Source organism: Gopherus flavomarginatus, chromosome 3 (genome assembly GCF_025201925.1).
Source record: "Gopherus flavomarginatus isolate rGopFla2 chromosome 3, rGopFla2.mat.asm, whole genome shotgun sequence".
In the NCBI taxonomy this organism is placed as follows: domain Eukaryota; kingdom Metazoa; phylum Chordata; order Testudines; family Testudinidae; genus Gopherus; species Gopherus flavomarginatus.
The window spans coordinates 129,120,331-129,142,865 of record NC_066619.1 but is presented as its reverse complement, the minus strand read 5'-3'; the positions used below and the strand labels follow the sequence as shown (position 1 = coordinate 129,142,865).

General features: G+C 46.9%; 1 protein-coding gene across 1 annotated transcript in view; it reads left to right on the top strand.

Moving 5' to 3' along the window:
• The first annotated feature begins 4,181 nt into the window (after positions 1-4,181).
• SLC26A1 (solute carrier family 26 member 1) overlaps positions 4,182-22,535 on the top strand; it is a 104,624-nt gene continuing 86,270 nt past the window's right edge. The window contains exon 1 of the mRNA XM_050943095.1: positions 4,182-4,561. Coding sequence (XP_050799052.1) covers positions 4,542-4,561 — 20 coding nt within the window. The 5' untranslated portion in view covers positions 4,182-4,541. The remainder of the gene's footprint in view (positions 4,562-22,535) is intronic.

The window sequence follows — 22,535 nt, the reverse complement described above, 5'->3', positions numbered from 1 at the left end:
GTGTCCGCTCAGTCCTGCCTGGTTCAGCTTCAGCCTGGCACTCTTCAGGCTGGTGTCGGTTTTAGCTGGACATGGAGAAGGCTGTGAGATGGGCTGTTAGGTTTAAACTAAGATAAAGTTAGAGCTTGGTTATTAAAGGGGGCTGTTGTTTCATCGCCCCTCCTAAGGGTGTCACTTAAACATTCAACTAGCTCTCGTTGGATGTCAGAGGGTAAATAAGTCTCTAGGCTGAGTGGTGAATGTGAGCAAGATACATGGACAAATGGAAATATTTTATCCAGCAAATCTTTGTTACTTATTAAACAAATGATATTGATCTTGACTCTCTTGAGTCTCTGGATTTTCTTCTCTTCAAAGATCATAAAATCAAATGTGAGGGACAGAGAAACTCTTGCCATAAGTAATAGTTTTGATATTGGGATTCTCAGCTTACAAATATTAAGAAGACATTTAGCAGTGGAATTGATTCTGTTGTGTTTGTACAGTGCCTGGTTCACAACTGAGGCTTCTATGTATGACTGCAATACCACTAATAAATGAAGCAGGGATACTGAAATTTCCATTAGAAACTCAATCCAATTGGCATTCCAATGGGATCTCATTATGGGCGCCCTGGCTGAGATGTATCTGGGCCAGACACAATGTAAACTGTTTTGCCTTGTGTGACTTCTCTAATACTTTCTATTGGCTACTGTGTGTTAAACTTTATGCAGCTTGTCCTTAAAACAAAGCAACCTATACCATGTGTGTGAGGGGAGACTAAAGGAACCATGTCAGGGCCGGATTAACCTTTTGTGGGCCTGGTGCCAAACATATTTGTGGCTCCCATGGGGGCAATGGAGCATGGCGTGGTGATGGGGGGTTGGTTCCTGGAGTGAGGGGCCAGCCAAGAGCATGGCATGGCAAGGTCGGCCCCGCTCTTCCCAGCCCAGTGCGAGGGCACTATTTACAAACCGGTAGTTGCCAGATGCACAGTGGCCTGCCCGGCCCTGCGTTGACAGCATGTCCCTTCTCCTTGGGGATGGGCCAATGCCGCTCCACACAGCCCCCTCACTCAACACCAGAACACACACACACACACACACACACACACACATACACACACGATTTCCTGTGGTCAGAGGCCCCTCCCCAACCTGCTATGCCTAGTGCCCCACCCAGACTGGGCCACAAATTTCACAGCGCCCTGCACACCACCGCCACTGCCCACTGCCCCCCTGCCCAGAGCCCCCCACATAGAACCCCCACTCCCATGCTCCAACATACAGAGATCTTCCCCGCCCCCTCACAGCCCAGCACACCCCTCCCAGGCCCTCCAGAGACCCACTGCCCCATGCCCGGCCTCCCGGCCGCATTCCCCGGTCCTGCTGGGAAGTGACTGTGGTTGCCAGGCTGAGCCAGCAGCGCTGAGGAATGTTGCTCCGGCCCCTTGGGAGTGGCGCGATCAGCCAGGCCAGGGCCTGCCCTGGCCAGGCTCCCTCAGGACCAACTTGCCTGGAGCAGCCCAGCCAAGCTCCCCACTGTGTCTCCCCCACTCCAAACTGACTGAGACTGGCCAGGCTTCTGCACCAGTCCCAGGCAGCTCAGCTCTGGGGAGACAGGCGGGGCCCCACAGGTAGTGGGAAGCAGAGACTGCCTGGAGCCGGAGGTGCACTGTGGTCCAGCCAGGGGGCAGAGAGAAGCCAGTGGATGGGACTAAAGAGTGGAGAGGAGCCCCAGGCCGGTGGGCAGGCTGAGAGGAGCAAGTGGGGCAGGGGGGAGCCAGCAGGCTGTCAGGGTCTCAGGGCACAGCGCAAGCAGAGCAGGCCGGGTCCCCTTCTGAGCATGGGCCTGGCACCATTGTAAACTTGGCACTGAACCACATTACTTCCATGCAAAGGGGACAGAACTGGTGAAGTAGAAGACTCTTCAGAAACAAGTAAATTAAGATGAGTCAGACTTCCAGACCGGAATGATCATGAACATCCATGAATGCTCTGGAAACAAACACTGGTGGAACTGGGTTAGGGTGGGGGGTCTGGAGAGGAAGCAGAGAGGCTGCCTGAGCAAACACATTGGTGGCAGCATGAGGAGGAATGAGAGAGTTGCACACAAGATACTGATCATTGAGACAAGGCGGCAGGCAGAGGTGTACAAAATTTTTCAGTAAATACTAAATTCACAAAAAATGCATTTTTGTGAATTTGGGTAAAATTTTGCTGAAAAAAAATGGAGGAAAACATTTAAAAAGTCCATATTTTGTTTTGGCCATCTCCATTTTTTTTTTTATTTAAAAGCTTTTGGCAAGAAATGAAAAAACCCAAACCACACTGAAAGTTTCTCAGATTTTTCTTTTTGATTTTGCCCCTGAACAAAAAAAATCATTTATTCACTTAGCTCTACTTGCAAGTGCTTCTCATGTCCTTGCAGGAAACAAATTGAAGAAATTCTAATGTTAGAAACCAGGACATGTGGAGCCAGATATGTGTGAGAATGCCGGTGTCCGCATAAAAGCATTAAACCGAAATTTTATAAACTGATCTCTTGGAGGATGGGGCCTGTAATGTGAGACTGTAGGGGGGCAGTTACCCCACTCCTAGGGAAAAAGATAGGCTGACTGGAGAGGCAGCCAGAGCTGTGGGCACACCCAGTCAGACCACAACTGGCCCTGATATGAGGGCTAAGGGAGGTGCTGTGTCAGTCTCACTCCAGCATTGGAGTGGGAAGGGCTTAGCTGCCTTGGTGCACAGGGTACTGGAAGCAGAGCTGTGCTGGGGAAGGGCAAGAGGACCTGGGGAGCTCCAGCCTGGCAATTTCTCAGGCTGAGCCCTTGTTAAGGCCTAAGGAGGTACTGGGGCTGCAGAGGTACAGCCTGGGGATAGGCTACCGTGACCAGATGTCTTGATTTTATAGGGACAGTCCTGATATTTGGAGCTTTTTCTTATATAGACACCTGTTACCCCCCACCCCAGTCCCGATTTTTCACACTTGCTATCTGCTCACTCTAGGATAGGCAGAGGCAGCTGGTCCAACCCCTTGCCAGTGATGAGTGTCCATTACAGGCTGCAGTCTGCCCCAGTGAGCAGGGGCTAGATGACGACTGGCAGTAGCCACTGAGGCAAGGTGGGGATAGGGGGTTGGGGGTTCCCCTGGAAGGGGAGACTGAGTGTGGGGGTACTGCTGTGGGCAGAACCCCCAAAGTAAAGGGCACTGGGGTCTGGGAAGGACATGGGGGGCTTGAGCCAGGAGAGACACTGGCCAGCGGGAGGTGCTCCGAGTGCTGGATTTGAGCTAATTCCCAGATGACCAGCAGGAGGTGCCGTGGCGGTAAGTGCTTGATCTGCTACAGAGACCCTCTTGAGAAAATGTCAAATTTGTATTGCAAACTCTAGCCCAGGACCTCAACTGGCACAGCAATTTTTGAACAGATCTGATTAGACTTTAAGTGCCTTAAAAATGAATTTTAACTGAGCAGCCATAATTATGGTGTGGCTAGCTGCTCCCCCATGAATGTGCCATGAGATAAAAATGGAAGGTGCTTGAGCTATTTTGGAGGTTTACTTGTGCACATGTGGGGGATCACAAAGTGAAATGCCTGGGAACAATAGCCCCACTGGCTCAGAGAACTGAATCCCTCCAGTTCTAACACTGCCACTTTTAAAAGATTGTCCCCTGCCAAGGCAAACTTGTTGCATTGCAAGATGACAATGCAGGTAATGCCACAGTGAGATGCATTTTGAGGTCACTTTATGGGCCTTGGTCCAAGAGAAGCTACAAATCCCCACCCTTTCTACAGGAAGGTTCATGGCAGGTACTTGCTCCAACCTCTGGCAGCTCTGAGGGTGCTTTTGCTTCCCCCGCTTTCACGGGATCAGCACCTTCCCTGTCCTTTTCTTAACCAAGAGATTGAGGCAAGAAATGACAAACCTGATTAGGCATAATCTTCAAACTATGCTGCACTGGCACCTCCAGCTCAGTCATACATTAGCTATATTGACATAACAGAACTGCAGCTTATCCACCACTGTTACTTGGTAAATCATACAACTTGCCTTATCCAAGCATAATACTGCTAGGTTCTCATGTCTTGTGTGGACCTGTGCATATTCAGTGGACTTCTATCCTTGCTGTGCCCTGACAATCTTATACCTCCTGACTTTGGCATCTTCTAATTTACTGGTAACCCAGTTGATGCTTTTGTAGCCTTCTGCATTTTTTGTTATTTTAAATGGAGGATCAGTCATTAAAAGTTAGGTTCTTCATTCAGCGGCCTCAGACAATACCCTATAGGCTGATGTTCCCTCCATTTCCTCATCAGAACCTTTAGATGGCGCGATAACATAAATCTCTTGAGATCCTGTTGTAATCTCATTTGCTAAGGAACTTTCACTAAGAGTTCCTGAGTCCTGCAGTATTAGGCTCTCTAGCATTGCTTCTGCAACTCACAAAGAATGCAGCCATCCTGAATGCAACTTGCTGAAGGTGTCAAGTGACTCTCATTCCAACATCACAATTGCAGAGATCAGCTGAGGACTCTTAGCTGTGACAGTCCCTGCTTGTGGATGCTAAAAACCTGGAAAAAGTAAGTTTCCAGTGGAAGGTCCTTAATTGTAGGACTTCCAGACCCCACGTTCATTGATGTTTGGAGTACAATGCAGGAAATAGCTCTTTTGGCAAGTTTTTTTTTCACCACAGATTATTGCTGGCAAGATTTCTCTGAGGTGTTGGAGTATTTTAGATGACAACTTGGCTACTGTGGGCATTATATTATTTGTTATGCACCCAGTGGCCAGAAACTTTCCATACGGTGGATCTCTTCTGAAGAGACCCTCATGGACTAGTGCACCTCCCAACCCAGGCTATACACCTTCCACACTGCAACCATATTGCTCAGTCGTATGCAGGGTCCAATGTGTTCTGCCATGAGGCAGTCACGGAATTGGCTGAGGAATCCGCCTCTTGCTGTGACAAGCAGAATAGTGCTTGGAGGAGTTGTTGATCAGGTCAACACTATAGTAAGCCGAAATGTCGTGGCATAATACATATGATTTCAACAGAGTTACCTCAGCAGAGAATCTGACCGAAGGCTCAGTTTTGTTTGGAATATACCTTATTCAGATTTGTTTCTATCAATGGTAACTTGTACTCACGAGGCTAGCCCTCCAAGCCCTGCTCTATGGCACTTGAGCAAAAAAATTACGTAAACTTCCATCTCTGATTCTAGCAGTACTGAAGTGTCTGCTATTGATTTCTGTCTTCTTTTCACTGAGCCATACAACTACAGTTCTCCAAGTCTAAAGGCTGTAATCACCTTAACAACTTCCTACTTGCTGCTCCATTCACTAATAGCAAATGTCTTCCTAATGCCCAGTGGCTGAATGAGCTGACATGTTGCAGCTCAAGAGCACACCTTTGACCAATTAGTATCAAAATCCTCACAGGTACGCTATGCCCAAGTAAGAGACATCTTCTCTGAGCGAGAGTGGTTTGAAGGTTCCTCCTCGCATCAGCAGTAGGTGGCCACAAGCTCTTAATTTTGGCAGGGATGCTGCTTGTTTTTAATGATTACAGTGAAATGGCCCATGTGTGGTAATATCTGCAAGTCTGACAAGAAGAGCATGCTGCTTTTTCACCTGGCTATCTCAAGTGCTCTTAGCTACACAGACCTCAACTCTCCAACTGAAATTATTCAGAAAGGTAAATATGCAGCCAAGTTAAAAAATGAGAAGGGGAACCAGAAACATTGGTTGAAACAGGTGCCATCTCCTCCTGAAAGTACTGATCTGGGCCAGAAAAAGTGCAGGGGAACCATTATCTAAAAAACGACATGAAAAGAACATTATGGCTGCAAAGTCAAGCTAAGGAAAGCCAGAACTGACGTTGCCCATGCAAGTTTAACTTGTCCCCTTTGTGAATATGCAGCATGAGACAATATTTCTCCCCACAGGCCCCCTGCCTCATTCAGTGCACAGGATGCTCATGGGCTCACTGAAGGGGTACCTATTTACTATTTTTATCTTCATTCAGTGTGGCCACCCATGCAATATTTACTGTACAGCATCCAAATCCTGCACAGAGTGCTGAATTGCTCATTTCTCCTGGCCTCGTCTTTGCTGCTCATCACAAAACCTCTTAAATTCACTAGGAAGCACTATCATCACAATGCCCCTGTGAGGTGGCTTTATCCCGACATTGCCAATTCTTGCAACCTTCTTTCATGAGTGACAGAATTTTGGCTGGGGTGAGGAGCCTGTATCTCTGGGCAAAGCACCAGCCCACAAGTAAATATGAGCCTTAAGTGTATGTGGGGGGTGGGGGAACCTCCTGGACTGGCTGCCTGCTCATTTGCCTGCTTCCTCCTGGGGCAGAGCAACAAATCAGAGCTTCTGTAGGAAGAACTCTGTCTCCACCCCCCCTCTGCCCCTGCCCATCTCCCTCAGACAAAAGCCATCTCAAGAGGGATGGGGGCGGGAATGGAAAGAATCAGCAGCTCGGGTGCTCCGCCCCCTCTTCCCCTACCCTCCTATGAGTAATGGGCTGGCTCTTCTCCTGCCCCCTTTTAGGCTAAGTGTTGCAAAGGGGTGGGGGGAGCCCTGGGAGATGCCCATCCCAGCATGGAAGTGGGGGAGGGGACCCTGCTGCATCCCCCCTAGCCCTGGGAGAGGTGGGTGAAGAGCTCCAGGAGGAGCAGAGGTGAGGGTGGGCGACTGGATTAATTTGGAGGTTGGGGGACAAAATTAATTGTTGATCTGGGGGCAAGAATACCTGCAGCAGGGGCTTAAATAGCTTTGCCGATTAAATTCGGGTGAGTGGGCAACACTAATTGTCATACAAATAGTGAAGGTGGGCAGAGGGGAGTTAACCAGCAAAAGGCAGATAAAAAAGGTATGTTTCGGGGGGGGGATCCAACTCATGATTTTTGATCCCTTGAGGTTGGCCATACTGTTACCTCCATTATACACACAGGGAACTGAGGCAGAGACAGTAAGCCCAGCTTGAGAAGTGCTCAACTTGAGAAGTCAGGGGCCTGACTTGTTCCTTTTTACAGGATGTAGCGTTTTCTAGCACTCTGCGTGTGCAGAGTAGAGCTCCAACCCCTTGGACCACAGGGGCAGTTGAGTGTTCAGTCTTACAGCAAATCAGACCCCAAACTGGGTCCTTGGGAAAAGGAGGAGCACAGTCAACTGTGCATTTTAAGTGACTTGCCCAGCATCACCTAGGAACTCTGTGGCAGAAGCAGAGAGAATCAAGTTCTCCAGGCTGGATTTAAATTGGCTTAACCGTGAGACCCTCCCTTCTTCTTGCAGTCTCTGGCCTCACTTACTAGCCACCTACTGTATGCAACAAATGAGGCAGGAAATCCTGTGGCAGGGTGGGGAATAGTACTTGATGATGTAATTAAAGATGGTATCATAATGGATATATGGGCAAAGGGGTTGAATTAAGATTGCAGAAGCAAATTCTGGTACTTCCTAATTCCTGAGTGCTTGACTTGGCGACCTTAATAATCCTAATGCTGTTGCGGGGGGGGGGGAGCGTGTGTGTGTATAATTTGCTAGCATTTTTAAAAGGAAATTCCAGCATGTGGACTATACTAACCTCCCCATGGGTCACCAGCACAATTATAGATAGCTCTAGCCACAACCCAGACCAGCACCACTTGATCTGAGTAACTTGCAGCAATAGCAGGCTGTTATCCATGTTCTGCCAGTAGAGTGGGATGGGAACTCTGCTTTCAGTAGATCTCACAGCTATTTCATAGACAGCAAAAGAAGGTTGAGACTTGGAATCCTGGGTTCTAGACCAGATTCTGGAGGGGAGTGTTCTCTAATGGTTATGGACCCATCTGCCCCATGCCCTTTTACCACCATTCCCTGCTCCTCACTGTTCTGTATTCAAGTCAGGCAGCTTCCTCCTTCTCCCACATCCTGCCTGGTTGCCAGCAGCAGGAGCATTGAGAGGAAGAAAAGTGACGGTGCTCTCAGTTTCAGGACCTGGCAGCAGATTGAGGAACAGTCCTTTTCAGCCTCTGTCCCCTCGAGATGGAGCATGCACAATGCAGATGGAACTTCGGAGAATTTAGTTGCCACACTCGAACCTCCACTGAGCATGTGCAAACTGCAAGTTCTCAGAGGCTTAACTTAATTCAGTCTGAGTGAATTTTCACAGGATCAGCAGAAAGCACATCCCTGACACTAGGTGTAATGGGTGCAAAATGCTTTATATCCTGGGCAAATCACATTTTTCCCTAATGTTCTCTGAAATGGCTACACTGTTTTAGGTGACTTTTTCCATACAACTTTACCTGTTTGGGCTGAAAATTCCCGTGCTGAGGGCCTGCCTCAGGATGAAGCTTTCAAAGATAAAAGCCACTTGAAACAAGGTCTTTATCATGAGAAGTGTTGGGCAACCTTATCTATAGGCATCGCTACCAGCTCTGCATACAATACAGGCTACTACCAAACACATACCTTGTGGTAAAATGGGTGCCAGGGTAGGTGGCTTTCAGGCTGAAATCAGGAAGGCAAATGCTTAGAGGTATGAAGTTGAAGGGATAGTTTGTGTAGGACCAAGCTCTAGGAAACAGCTAACACCCTGGCGAAAGGGGTGCAGTGTGTGTCTGGTGTAGATATTTCTAGGACGCTTATCACAGTGCTAAGAGCCAAAATCAAAATAGCATCACTATCTCCCAGCCATCGGAGCTCTCACTACTATGTTGTAAACAACTGCTTGCTTCTGGGTACTGGGCAGGCTTCTGCAAAAAGGTGCATCTTGAAATGTGCTCTGAACTCACCCAGGCTTGGTCTTCATGTCTCTCCATTGGAGGCCCTCTGCTGGGAGTGCCTCATTTTTCACTGCAGAGTGCTTCATCCAGGGCACTGCTCGCTGCTTTGCCCAGAGGAGCGCAACTGTTACAATGGGTCATGAAAAAATGTAAGGCCTTGTGGTGGGGTGTCCACTCCACACAGGAGTGGATGGAGTTAAGGTTGCTAGGTAGGTTGACTCCACAGGCTGTACCTGGAGGAAGAGCCAGGGAGCAGGTAATTGATGGCAAGCAGGTTCACCCAGGGAGGAACAGGAGGGACCTATAAAGCCAGGAAGCTGGGAACAGATAGGAGCAGCTGCTGGGAAGGGACAGTCACTCCCTGGGGAAAGGGAGGAGGGTTTAGAGCTGGTACGCCCAGAGAAAGGGGTGGGGGAACCTGGTGTGGGAGGAAGCAGTCCAGGGAAATAGCAGTGAGGGCTGGGAGAGTAAAGCCCAGCACTGCTGGGTTGAGGGTCCCTGGACTGGAACCCAGAGTAGAGGGCGGGCCTGGCTCCCCTACCAGCCACTGAAGGGGTGGCATCTGCGGCAGCGAATGGGAAGACTGCCTAGGACTCTGGGGGAAAGACTTTGATATACCCCAGAAGTGGGGAATGCTGAGTCATGGAGAGAATGCTGCAGTTCCTGGAGTGACAGAGGGGCTGCAGACCAGAAAGATGCAGTGGCAGCATGCAACTGTGAGAAGGGGCATTGACCTCACGGAGCTAATACCCAGAGTGTCCAGGAGGAGGTGCCAGACAAGTGGTGAGTGGAGCATCCCCTGACAAGCCAGTTTTGTTTTGTTTCTCCCCTGCACGCTGCACTTTGTGTTGTCACTTCCTCTTGTACAAAGCGTGTAAAAACGCTGCCAAGTCAAGGTGTGAGGAAGTGCAAGACCAGGTCATGGGATTGGATGTCGGTGGAGAACCTTGAGGGTTCTGTTGCAGGCCTGGCAGTGGAAGCCAATAGATGGTATGGCACACTAGAGTGATGCATCCTGTGCCTTCCTTCTAATGGGTCCATTGCTCCTGTTGCCTTTTGCACAAGCTGCCATTTCTTTGTTGCATCCGTACTGCACTGCTACACACTCCTTCACGGCACTGCCAAGGGCTCGAAGCGTGGCTTCGGCTGGAAGAAGCCATAGAGGAAATTGGGCTCACGAAACAACCATGCCTGTCTGAGTCAATCTGCTAATTGCTAACTACTCTGATAGAATTTGAAAGCAGCTGCCCGGGTTTGAAAGCAACTGAGCGCTGTTACTGCAAATTAAGCAGCATTCATGCCAGCCCTATTGCTTTATGGCAACTTAGATCTAGGGGTTGATAGTTCCAATCTCCATAACCTAACTTGCTATTTGCATCTGAGTCAACTGGAAATCACCAGATACTAACACATCTGTTATCTGAGGTGCTTATCGTTGCATGTACTTTAACACCAATGTTAGTCAGTAACACCTATCCATGCAAATTAATGACGATTGCCTACACTGGAACTCAAGGGAATTACCAGGGCAAATAAGGTTAAGGGCATATCTACACATCCAGGGCTGCAGCGGCACATCTGGGGAAAACAATCTCTGCCGATGGGAGAGAGCTCTCCTGACAGCATAAAAAACCCACCCCCGCAGCGGCATCAGCCAGCGTAGTGCTGTGCACACAGGTACTTATGTCGGCGTAACTATGTCGCTGAGTGACAGAAGTGTTGCCAACAGAGGGGGAGTGTAGACGTAGCCTTAGTGTTGCATCTCCAAAAGATGTTCACGTGCTAAGTGTCTGGGATAGCTGCTTGCCTTCCTCCAGCCTGGGGATGGATAAAAGTTGCTAATGGGGGTGTGGTGGGGCACACCCCCATCCGACTCAGAAGAAGGCCAACCAACTCCTCTGCGCTCAACTGCTGCCAAATAGGCACAGCTGCAGAGATTTCACTGGCTGGAAGACCTTTCACAGGAAGGGGTGGCAAGCAGGAGGAAATCTGCTGTGCCCCAGCAGTGGCTGGTAAGAGGGAAACAGTCACCAATCTCTCTCACCCCCACCCCCCAAGAGCTACGAGACCCAGGAGAAGCTGAGCACCATGGGGTAGAGCTTGAAGGTGAACTCTGACCTGCGGTCCCGTTGTGCCAGCCCACCATATACAAAGCAGGCCTCTCAGAAGGAAACTCCAGGACTGAACATCCAGAGCAGGAGGCACAGCAGAGAATCCAAACAGGATGGAGTAAAGCTCTCAAGTAGGAGAGAACTTGGAAGGAGATGAGACTGTGAAATTGCCTGAGTGTGACCCCAGAGACAGGCCCAGCCTATCACAAAAACAGTACAGAGTGCGGCTATTAGAGTGCCACGCCGGTTAGAAGGGTATTCTTTAAAAAAAAAAAAAACCACTACATAGAGAATAGAAATGCAGGGGCTCTAAGTGAGGTGAAGTCACAGCTCTGGTGTCCATGGTTGGAGCAGCTGCTGCCGCAGTGGACTACACAGCAGCAGATGCAAACGTCCCAGCACAACAGCTGTTGAGAGAGAGATGCTAACCTGTCAGAAAATGTTACAGAAGGACCTGGTTCAACAATTAATGTTAGTCTTGCTCCCACGGGGCCCCTAGCAGGGTCCCTCTCCGCACAGGTAACCCTCCCGCAGGCCCCAGTGAAGTTAAGCAAGATGGGATCAGGTGATGACCCTGAGCCATTTTTTACCACCTTTGAGAGGGTAGCACTAGCCTCTCAGTACCCTCCTACCCCTGAACTCTGGGCTTCGGTATTGGCACCGTGTTTGATGGGACGGGCACAGTCGACCTATTGCAACCTAGGCTGAGAACAGGCCAAGGACTACAGGCAAGTGAAAGCTGCTATTCTAGTCTATTTAGATATTAATTAAGAGACACATTGCCAGTGATTTAGGTCAGAAACATGCCCCATTGGCACCAGCTCTTGCATAGCAGCCCATCTTCTGTTACTCTCTCCATTGAGTTGTGGACCCACACTGTCCCCGATCTATCTTTTTTTAACCTGACATAGTTGTAGAAAGAGCTTGGCTTGTTTAGCCTAACCAAAAGAAAGTTGAGGGGGGATATGATTACTCTTTATAAATATATCAGAGGGATAAATGTTAGGGAGGGAGAAGAATTATTTAAGCTTAGTACCAATGTGGACACAAGAACAAATGGATATAAACTGGACACTAGGAAGTTTAGACTTGAAATTAGATGAAGGTTTCTAACCATTAGAAGAGTGAAGTTCTGGAACAGCCTTCCAAGGGGAGTAGTGGGGGCAAAAGACATATCTGGCTTTAAGACTAAGATTGATAAATTTATGGAGGGGATGGTATGATGGGATAGCCTAATTTTGGCAATTAATTTGGCAACTGATCTTTGATTATCAGCAGGTAAGTATGCCCAGTGATCTGTGATGGGATGTTAGATGGGGTGGGATCTGAGTTACTACAGAGAATTCTTTCCTGGGTGCTGGCTGGTGAGTCTTGCCCACATGCTCAGGGTTTAACTGATTGCCATATTTGGAGTCGGGAAGGAGTTTTCCTCTAGGGCAGATTGGCAGAAGCCCTGGAGGTTTTTCGCCTTCCTCTGCAGCATGGGGCATGGGTCACTTGCTGTAGGATTCTCTGCAGCTTGAGGTCTTCAAACCACGATTTGAGGACTTCAATAACTCAGACATAGGTTAGGGGTTTGTTACAGGAGTGACTGGGTGAGATTCTGTGGCCTGCATTGTGCAGGAGGTCAGACTAGATGATCATAATGGTTCCTTCTGACCTGTAAGTCTATAAGTCTATGAGAACCCCCTTTTGTTGTCTTGAACATTTCTTGCTAGTTGTAACTCATTCTATCCCTTGGCCTACGCCAGCTGGCAGCTACAACTGACAGTGGATGCACACAGGGGCTGGAGAATTGGCATACCCAATAATAATGACTAGACTAGCCTTTTAATAGAAGATGCGGGCCTAACATGACTTGAAGAACCAGGAGACTCAGGGAAGGAGAGCTCAAGAACACCCCTAACCAAGGTCAGAGGTGGAGAAGGAAAAGAGATCCCCCCCCGACCCCAGACTTTGGGCCCTACTGTAAGCTGGAAAATTTTTGCTCAGAACAAAGGGACGATCCCAGGTTAAGCTGCAGTTATGAGCAACTGGTCTCCATAAGTAAAGAAGTGACAGAACCTTAGCACCTGAAGCAATATTGCCATTTTCTGGTGGTTATGGAGCACTTGTACCACATGGAGTTAAACCAACAGTCTGAGATGATAAGGCCACACCTACTAGTGCCAGGCAAATCTGCCATCAACCAGTGATGCAACTCACACACGTTATCTCTTGTGCTTGCCATTTGGGCCAGGAGAAGATGCTGTTGTGCGTACTGGCTTGCTTCTATTGGCCTCAAATCCACCAGGAAGTGAGGGAATATTGTTCCTCCTGGCTGGAATGCCAACTGTTCACCACCAAGGGTGCCCCAAAAGCTCTCCTCATTCCTTTGCCACTGATTTGTGATGCCCTTTGAAAGAATAGGGTGGTCAAACCCTTAGAGCAGAGTGCCTCCATATACCAGTACATCTTGGTGGTCATTGACTACATGACCTGGTAGCAGGAGGCTGATCCCCTTGGCATGGCAAAGATAAGTGCAATTACACCAGAACTTATGAAACTTTTTTGCTCACAGGGTTCCCTCACAAGATATTTGCCTTGTGGGAGATGAAGGAGTTGTGTACCGTTTTGAAGGTTAAATTCTTGAGAACTTCTGTATACTGTCCACAGACAAAAGGTTTGAGAGAGAGATTTAATAAAACCCTACAAGAAATGCTGAAGCACTTCATCAGATCTGACCCCAAGCACTGGGATGAACTGCTTCTATTGTTCTTATTCATCATAAGGGAGGTCCCATAGGCCTTCACAGGATTCTCTCCCTTTGAACTATTGTATGGCCGTCAGCCTCTAGGGATTTTAGATTTGCTGCATGAATGTTTGGAGGAACCGGATGTGAGTACCATTGTCGTGACCCAGTATATTGGTTTGAGTGGGATCCCAGACAGGCCCAGCCTATCATAAAAGAGTAGTTGGGAAGTGACAGCAACTTAATACCCTACTCATCCCCATATAATGAAATAATGAAGAAAGGAGTGACAGTGCATCACTCATTGACACAGAGCTCCATCAGGACACAATAGGCCAGATCATTAGGAAAAGTCACATGCAGCTGTGCATCTCTGTGCCTATCTTACTGATAGAATTGCTATTGGCACACACAGGAATGCGGTTGTGAAGGCTCTTCCTGAACACTGGCCATTGTCATGGATTTGAACAATACCTGTTCAGGTCTTAATGATCCTTTTTTATCCTGAAAGACCTGGTGGCTGACTGGCATGCTGGAGGTCATATTAATTATGTATGTTAAGACATGGCCTGAACCTATTTGCCATTAAGACAAAGGTCCTATGGCTAAGTTAAGGCGTATCGTTCAGTGAACCAAACCCCCTGTGTAACCTTTAATAAGGGTGGAAAATGTAGTTGGCTAATGTTTAGCATAATTTCCTGTTAGAACAAATGTCCTAAACTGTTAGAGTGTGTCTTAACTAACAGCTAAGGGAAACAGGTATTTGCTAACTATCAAATGCCAGGATGCTCGAGAAGGACCAAGTGCCTCACGCCCAAAATGTCAGGGATAAGAACAAGATGCAAAGGTCGATGTTGAGAAAAACAAGAAACGTTTGACTAGGGTGAGATGCTGTTGCGAATGATTTGCATGTGATTGATATGATATGCTTTGGTGTAAAAATGCAGTATGTACATAGCATGAAATGTATCAAACACGGACAACGGGAATGAGTGGCGAGACATGGGCATGCACGAATCTATGGGTCATGGAGGGGAAAAAGGTAGGAAAGGTTTTGAACTGTTAAAAATAATCAGAGCAATGCAAGATTCCCCCCCCCCAAAAAAAATATCAAACCAGTATAGATTTGGTGATGAGAGAAACAGCCCATCTGTATCCCAGGACGGGTAACTGATTGCTGTTCTTTCCTACTTCATCTGTTTTACTTATGCACTTGTCATCTTAATTAAAACACAAAATACAGTATTATTGTCCTAAATGGATTAACCTTGCTAAATTGGTGTGGACCATGGTTTTTCACCCTACAGGAATGCCAAAGAGGGTATCACATTAGAGACGTCCTCATTCAGTTAATCAGGTTCTGGCCACATAAAGTGAGTTTTGTTCTAGCTGTTGATGATAGCTAGAAGCTAATAGTGCTGTGAAAGATGTGGGTCTGCTCTGTATTTGATGAATAATTGTCTGGTTGCTATAGCAATGTTTTCTGTCTCTTAAGAATTAAGTCAAAAGGCATCTCTAGGGAAAAACAACAAGCAGGAAACAAAACAATGAGTAGAGATGAACTGCCTCTGGGTAAAACACTGTGGAGTCGGTATTTTCTTAATGACTGGACTATTTATTGAAAAGAGCCTACCTGCCTCGGTCCAGCAACATCAAGATGTAGGGTATGTCTACGCTACAGTGGCACAGCTCCAGCGCTGCAGCTATGCCTCTGTAGCACTGTAGTGTAGATACTTCCTACGTCGTTGGAAGGGATTTTTCTGTCACTGGAGTTAATCCACCTCTCTGAGAGGTGGTAGCCAGGTGGACAAAATAATTCTTCCATCGATCTAGCTGTGTTTCCAGTGGTCGACCTAACTATGTCTTAGTGTGCGGAAACTTTTCACAGTTCTGAGCACTGTAGCTAGGTCAACTTAGTTTTTAGGTGTAGGCCAGGCCTCTGAAGAAGATGGGCCTTCCTAGCTAACGCTGGGCAATGGGAAGCTCTAGGTACATAATCTGCATATAGAGGCTTTAATTTCTAAAATCCTTCTTCTCTTATACTATGAACACAAAATCTTGTGTTTTGAAAAGGCTACATGAACACTTCTGTAAATACCACTAGTCATAGTTCCTGAAGGGCAGAACTACAGACACTGAACCTAAGTAGGACTTGCTGAAGTAATCGCGGTGGGTCCGCAGAGGTCTGAATGGGAGACTCTCTTGGTGGAATTATGTGAGGGGTGAAATCTTGATGCTTGTTGCCTGTTGGAATGTATTCAGATCCACGGTGGGGACAGCAGCTCAGCTAGCCCTGTGATAATGCAAATAACCAGTCTGTACCTATGTAAATCAATATTACTCTTCTCTGCGTCCTTGTGTTCTGTGCTCTTCTACTCCTGCCACTTGTTTGGTTACATCCACCTCACACAAGTTGTCTTATGCTAAATTGCAAGCTCTCTGGTTCACGAGCATGCGTGCTATAAGTTTGCACAGTACTTAGTGCAGTGGGACTCCAGTAAATGATTGTGGCTTGTGGGCCTCAGTGTAATGCAAATCAACTTGCAAGGTGAATTCTTGAACTTGGAGGAGAAGATGACTTTAAAAGAGATCAAGGCTCTCCACCTCTTCACTTGAAGCTAAGGAAGGTTACTACCCACATCTCAGACATGGAACCAGGGACAAGCACATATCATACAGCTCAAGAAAAAAGATCTTTCTAGAGTATCAAGAACCCACATCTAACCTTTCTTTGCAGATACGCTTCAAAAACAAAGCTATGTAGTGAGCCCCTGAAATGGATTCAGGTAGCTGGCATTTCAACAAGCTGTTTGTGTTACTCCTTAAATCTCCCATTCAAAACTGCTCTCTGCTTGTAAGGCACTGACACTGACCCAGCCCTCCTGACTTATCTGCTTCTGCCTTCTGTTGCAGGTTGAAGTGGAGTTCATTAACGCTTATCAGAATTAGATGTCTGGCCCAGGGTATTTAGCTGATGCACGTGCATGTGGAATTCCTTTCCCTCTGGCAGTTTGTCTCTGATCATAGTTTTAGTTCTTTTAAATCCAACCTCAGGACATGCATGTGCATCCTGGCTTATCCATAACTACTCAAGCTGCTAAAAATACCATTTTATAAAGCACGTGGAGGACAAGGAGCTATACGTCATGCTCAGAGGAAGCAGTTAAAGTACACCGTGTTTAGATACCATCATATATTGCAGATATTCCTAACTTTTAGAGCATGCTTTGCCTGTGGCTTTACTCCTGTATGAAAGACGACTAACTCCTAAAGTTCCATGAACAGAAAAGCAACTAACCACAAAATATATAAACAAAGCCTCAAGCACATTGAACATATGGCCTGTCGTCAGACATTGGCTGCGTGTGTTTTCTCTGTGTGCTGTCCCAGCTCTGCACAGATAGATGGCACAGCAGACCTCGACTGAACCACCCAATGAGACCACAAGACCCGTCAGTAGCAAAGGTGCTCAACCAGGTTTCTTGCTGATGAAGCACGGTCCTAGCTCCCTGGATCAATGTCTATTGTTACACTAGCACATGTGTGCCCGTGACAATGGATGCAGCTCAGTCAGTGGTGGGACTTTCCACTGCCCCCTAGGCTGGTCAGAGACACTCCCTCTGAGCATCCCTTTTATACATCGATACAAACAAGTTATGTATCGTCCCTCGGATGTGGTTAGTTACTGCACCCCGGACGTGGGTTGTTACCACCCATACCTTGTACATGTTGGTTCGATCAAAACCTCTCTATCCATCGCACTGTCATCCTGACCTTATCTTTAAGAGAAGCTACTGTGTCCTTGTTATCTCTGAGGAATGTGTTTGTACCATCTTGGTATCAGGGTGTTCTGGTACCACCCTTCTGAAATGTGTTGATGCGAGTGTCCTGTGCCCAGCACTTCTCAAGAATGTGTGTGTTTTTGCAATACCGGCCCTGTTCTTGCCAGATTCTGTGAGCCTGCTCACAGCCTGTCTCATGCTAACTTTGTTTTATATTAGGAGGGCTTGACCACTACTTTAGTTCAGGCCTCAAACCTCACATCAGGCCTCTGATACAAGGGCTTATGTCTCAGGCTTTCTTTGCTACATGGCCCACACATAATACATTTTGAAGGCTCCATGTGGCAAATGAAGAGAATTTAATGCTCTGATCTGTTACACCAGAGTACGCAGCACTGTCCATCCCAAGGCTTAAAATGAGATTCTCATGTAATCATTGCCTCAGTTTCTGGAGTCCATTTAAAAAAAAAAACCTGAACGAAAGGACTGCCTGCATGCTGTATGAAACCCCTTGTTCCAGGAGGGGTGTTTGTGTGAATAAAACAAGTTATACATAGCATATCCAGAATTTAATGACACTTGCCATGGCAGTGTGATCTCTGGTTTTTTGGAAACTTCTCCTTCAAGGCAGTGTCTGACAATTCTTTTCATCTGTTCTCAGTAAATTGGAAGTGCTAAGTTCTCCATTTTCTGCATATTAAAAAATTTAGTACTTTAACCCTAGGGGCAGAAGATGTACAGAGACAGAGCTATCTGGTTAGGGGAGAAGGTGAAAAGCCAGCATTGTCCAGCTAAATCTACATGAATTATGGTGCAATGCTTACCTATACTTCAACCTCCTGAGTTTGGTTGCTTTTGTTGGAATTTGTGTGTGTAAATGACAATATATTTTGACTTCTGGACTCAGCAGGGGCTATAAGAATTGTCAGGACATGTCCTTGAGTGGGTGAGACACCCTGAGTTCTCATGTAGTGGACATTGGCTTGGTGATGAAACTCTAGCTCAACAGGAGGTGAGAAGCGCTCTGTTCTAGAGACCAGGAGTTGTTTCCTAAGGAAGAGAGACTCAAACAATCCTATTTTGCTCTGTGTTTTCTCCCCTGGACTCTCTGTGCCCTCTGCAGAGTAACTGTGTAGGAGAGGACTCGACCAACAGCAGCAGAGCTGATTCTGCAGTAAGCCCTGATCAGGCCAGTAGCAGTAGAGTAGTCTCTCTGGATTGGAGCAGACCAGCAGAGGAGAGCCATCCCTTGACTATCACAGACTCTGAGGGTATGTCTACATTGCAGTTAGACACCCATGGCTGGCCCATGCCAGCTGACTCAGGCTCATAGGGCTCAGGCTAAAGGACTGTTTAATTGTGGTGTAGATGTTTGGGCTTGGACTGCAGCCCGAGCTCTGGGACCCTCCAACCTCACAGGGTCCTAAATCCTGGGCTCCAGCCTGAGCCTAAATGCCTGCACAATATTAAACAGACCCTTAGCCCGAGCCCCGTGAGCCCAAGTCATCCAGCATGGGCCAGCTATGGGTTTTTAGTTGCAGTGTAGACAGACTTTAAATGAACATGAGGGTGGAATTTGTGGTGGAGTCTGGAAGATCTGGATCTTCTGAAGTCAGATAACTCCTATTTGGAATTGTAGGGTTGATTAAAGTGATGCACTGATTGGTGCTGGTCATTTTCTTATGTGCATATATACGAAGGAGTTCGAGGGTTCTTTTGACCATTTTTCATTTCCTCAAATAAGGGAAATGGAGGGATTGGGGTGGAAACTACCTGCAAAAATGACTTGGGAGACTTCATTTTATTTTATTTTCCAGAACTGGGTCAATAACAAAAAAAAAGTTGATTTCTTTTTTTTTTTAGCTTAAATTAAATACATTTTTCTTTTTAATAAACCTGTTTAGGCCCTAACAGAGGTTGTCAATTTTAAACTTACTATAATCTATTTTTTTGTTCATTTAATGATTTTAAGCAGTATGTTTCCTGCTGTATTTTTTTAAAAAAACAAACCACTGAACTGCTGCAAGTCATTGGTATAGCAGCAGAAACTGGAAATAGTTGAAGTGCTAAACCAGCTTTTTGAAAGCAGAAGCCTCTTCTGCAGGTGCAGAGGGAAAATTTTCTTCTTTTTAGTTTATTCAACTCGATTCGTTCAATGACTATCTCACTCAAAGTTAAGGAACTGCTGAGGAGCTGAAATATGAGGAAATTTTGTTGTCTTATTCCGCTCTATGAATTAAATTGGTGTGAGAGGATAAGATCTAATAGTCCTACAATTATGACCAGAAACTTTGATTCACTAACTATAGATTCTGCTTTTAAAGAACAAAATGCAAAACATGTTTTGATAAACTTTTCTTATGGACTCAGCACTTTTAAATTAGTTTTATTTAAGTAACCAAATCTCTCCCCCCAAAAAATTAATGCTGTTTTAGAGCATTTGTGTTGAATTCCAAGTTTCCATACAAATAGAGCTTGACACAAATAACAAATAAATATTTAATCCTCTAGTAAATATGAAATGCATTGTTCACCAGTTTTAACATGATGATGTAAAAATTAAAATTATGAATAAATGTAAGATAAGCTATATAATTGCTTTAATAGCTGTAGATATGCTATATCTGCCAGGTTAGCAAAAATGACCAAATGTAGTGTGAAGGCTATATTTAGTTACAAATCAATAGGTTTTAATGGTTACCAACCAGCGAAAATCAACGTTTCTTTTTGAAAATAAAAAATACAAAAGCAAAACAAGCTTTAAATCAAGGTTTCCTGCTTGCTAATTTTAAATTCAAATTAAATTTTGTGCCTTAACTTTCTCTGATTTTAAATCAATCCACCTGTCCCAGAACCACAAACAGGAGCATTGTCTATGTCTGAGCTCAAGTCGTAGGTTCATTTGTCTTAGCAGAAGGACAATACCTGGTCCTTATGACTTCAAATGTACATAAAGTTCTTTACTCAGTCTGTTTTTAGCCACTTTCTGTATGATGGTAATTTTTTCATTGTATTCGTGGTGGGTTAATTTTCTTTAGCTTCTTCCAAGATTTTGAATCAATTTTACTCCAGGCCTTAATTTAACACTGAGTAGACTCAAAGAACCACTGAAGTGCTCTGCACTCTGCTCATTGCCAGCAGGTTAAATTTCTCCTCCAAATAAGGAACAAGTTGCAGCAGTTGCTTTGAAGTTTAAAAAATGGGCTTTTGAAATGCAAAGTATATACCTGCCTGTAACAACAATGGAGACAGGAAAAGGAGGCTAAACTGAAGCACAGCAAGCAGCTGTATTGTGCTCTCTGGCCTGTTCCTCAGCTTGCAATTGGCACTGTTGACTTCGTGTTGTTTATCCTTAAATATGTCTTTTACACCACTGGAACTGTTTGCAGGTTTCAAAAGCAGTAACGACTTATCAGAAAAAGCAAATGACAGACCCAGGGCCGGTGCAACCATTTGGGGGAGCAGCACCATTTTCTTCGGCAGCGACCGTAGTGGCCGGATCTTCGGCCGCCCCGGTCGCCGCCGGCATTTAGGTGGAGGGAGCTGGGGAAGGGGAGCGCGGGGAGGGCCGCCTGCAGCAAGTAAGGGGGGAGGGGCGGCACACAGGGGAATTCCCCGCCCCAGCTCACCCCTGCCCACCTCCTCCCCGAGCACGCCGTGACTGCTTCATTTCTCCCACCTCCCAGGCTTGCGATGCCTAAGCTGATTGGTGCCGCAAGCCTGGGAGGTGGGAGAAGTGAAGCAGCGACGGCGTGCTCAGGGAGGAGGTGGAGCGGGGTGAGCTGCTTCACTTCTCCCGCCTCCCAGGTTTGCAGCACCAATCAGCTTAGGCGCCACAAGCCCGGGAGGCAGACGTGAAGCAGCGACGGCATGCTCGGGGAGGAGGCGGGGCAGGGGTGAGCTGGGGTGAGGAGGGTGCCTCAGGGTAGAGAGTGGGGGTGGGGAGCTGCTGCAAGGGGGGTGCCTCAGGGCAGAGGGGAGGAGCTGCCACAAAGGGGGTGCCTCAGGGCGGAGCGGGGGAGCTGCCGCGGGGGGGGTGCCTCAGGGCAGGGGCGCGAGGGGGGGGGAGGGTGCAAGGTGGAAGTTTCACCTAGGGTGCGAAACATCCTTGCACCTAGAACTCACCTGTACAGTGGCTTTACAGTGTCCGATCTTGACCTTGGGTGTATGGGTCTAACTGCCGCTGGACTCATTAACACGTAAATGTGAGGGGATGAGGTAGGGCAGAGGAGGGGTTATGGGCTGTGGAACCTTTTACATCACTGCTTCAAGACTAGGGCAGGGCAGTCTGGCTTGGAAGTCCTTCCTTAGCTGTTATATGGCAGGGAGGAAGTGAACCGGTGGTTGAGGTCCAGGTCCTGGTAACCAGACATCCACTGCACCATGGTAATTGGCAGTCTTGGCTAGGGTGACCAGAGAGCAACTATGAAAAATCGGGACATGGGGTGGGCGGTAATAGGCACCTATATAAGACAAAGACCCAAATATCGGGACTGTCCCTATAAAATCGAGACATGTGGTCACCCTAGTCTTGGCAGAGAAGCCATAGCAGAATGGATGTGTTATACAGAGACACTGTCTCTGCACAAGGACACGTTGGTAGGTTACAGCTAAGAAACTGGCATTGCCTCTCTTCAAGCCATATCTGGTCTTCAGGCACACACCGGGATTTAGCCTTCAGCACTGTCACTCAGGGCACTTTGCAAGAGCTACAGTCATTTATTGGGGACGGAGAAGCATTTCAGTGCATGTAATTACAACTGTAATGTTTTGAATGTCTCCTTGCGAGTGCCAGGGCAGTGAACTAGATACGCTTCATCTGAAGGCCTAACAAGTCCACGAATCCTTTGCACAAACCAAATGTGAACAACTTTCTAATGACTTACTGTTTGTGTTAATTCCATCACTTCTTTCACTGGGAAAATGGAGTAAGTGAGCTATAAGCAAAATCTTCAGCGCTCCTCATCCCATGATCACCAAGCACTTCACAGTGGGTGAGCACCATAAGTTTTGTGGGGGGAGTGGAACATCGTTCCAATGGGTCAGGCCATGGCATAGACCCCAGGTCTCCTGATGCCCAGGCCTGGTGTCTTAACTGCAGCCTTTATTCCAGTCTCTTTAAGAATATGAATTAGATCTAGATAAGC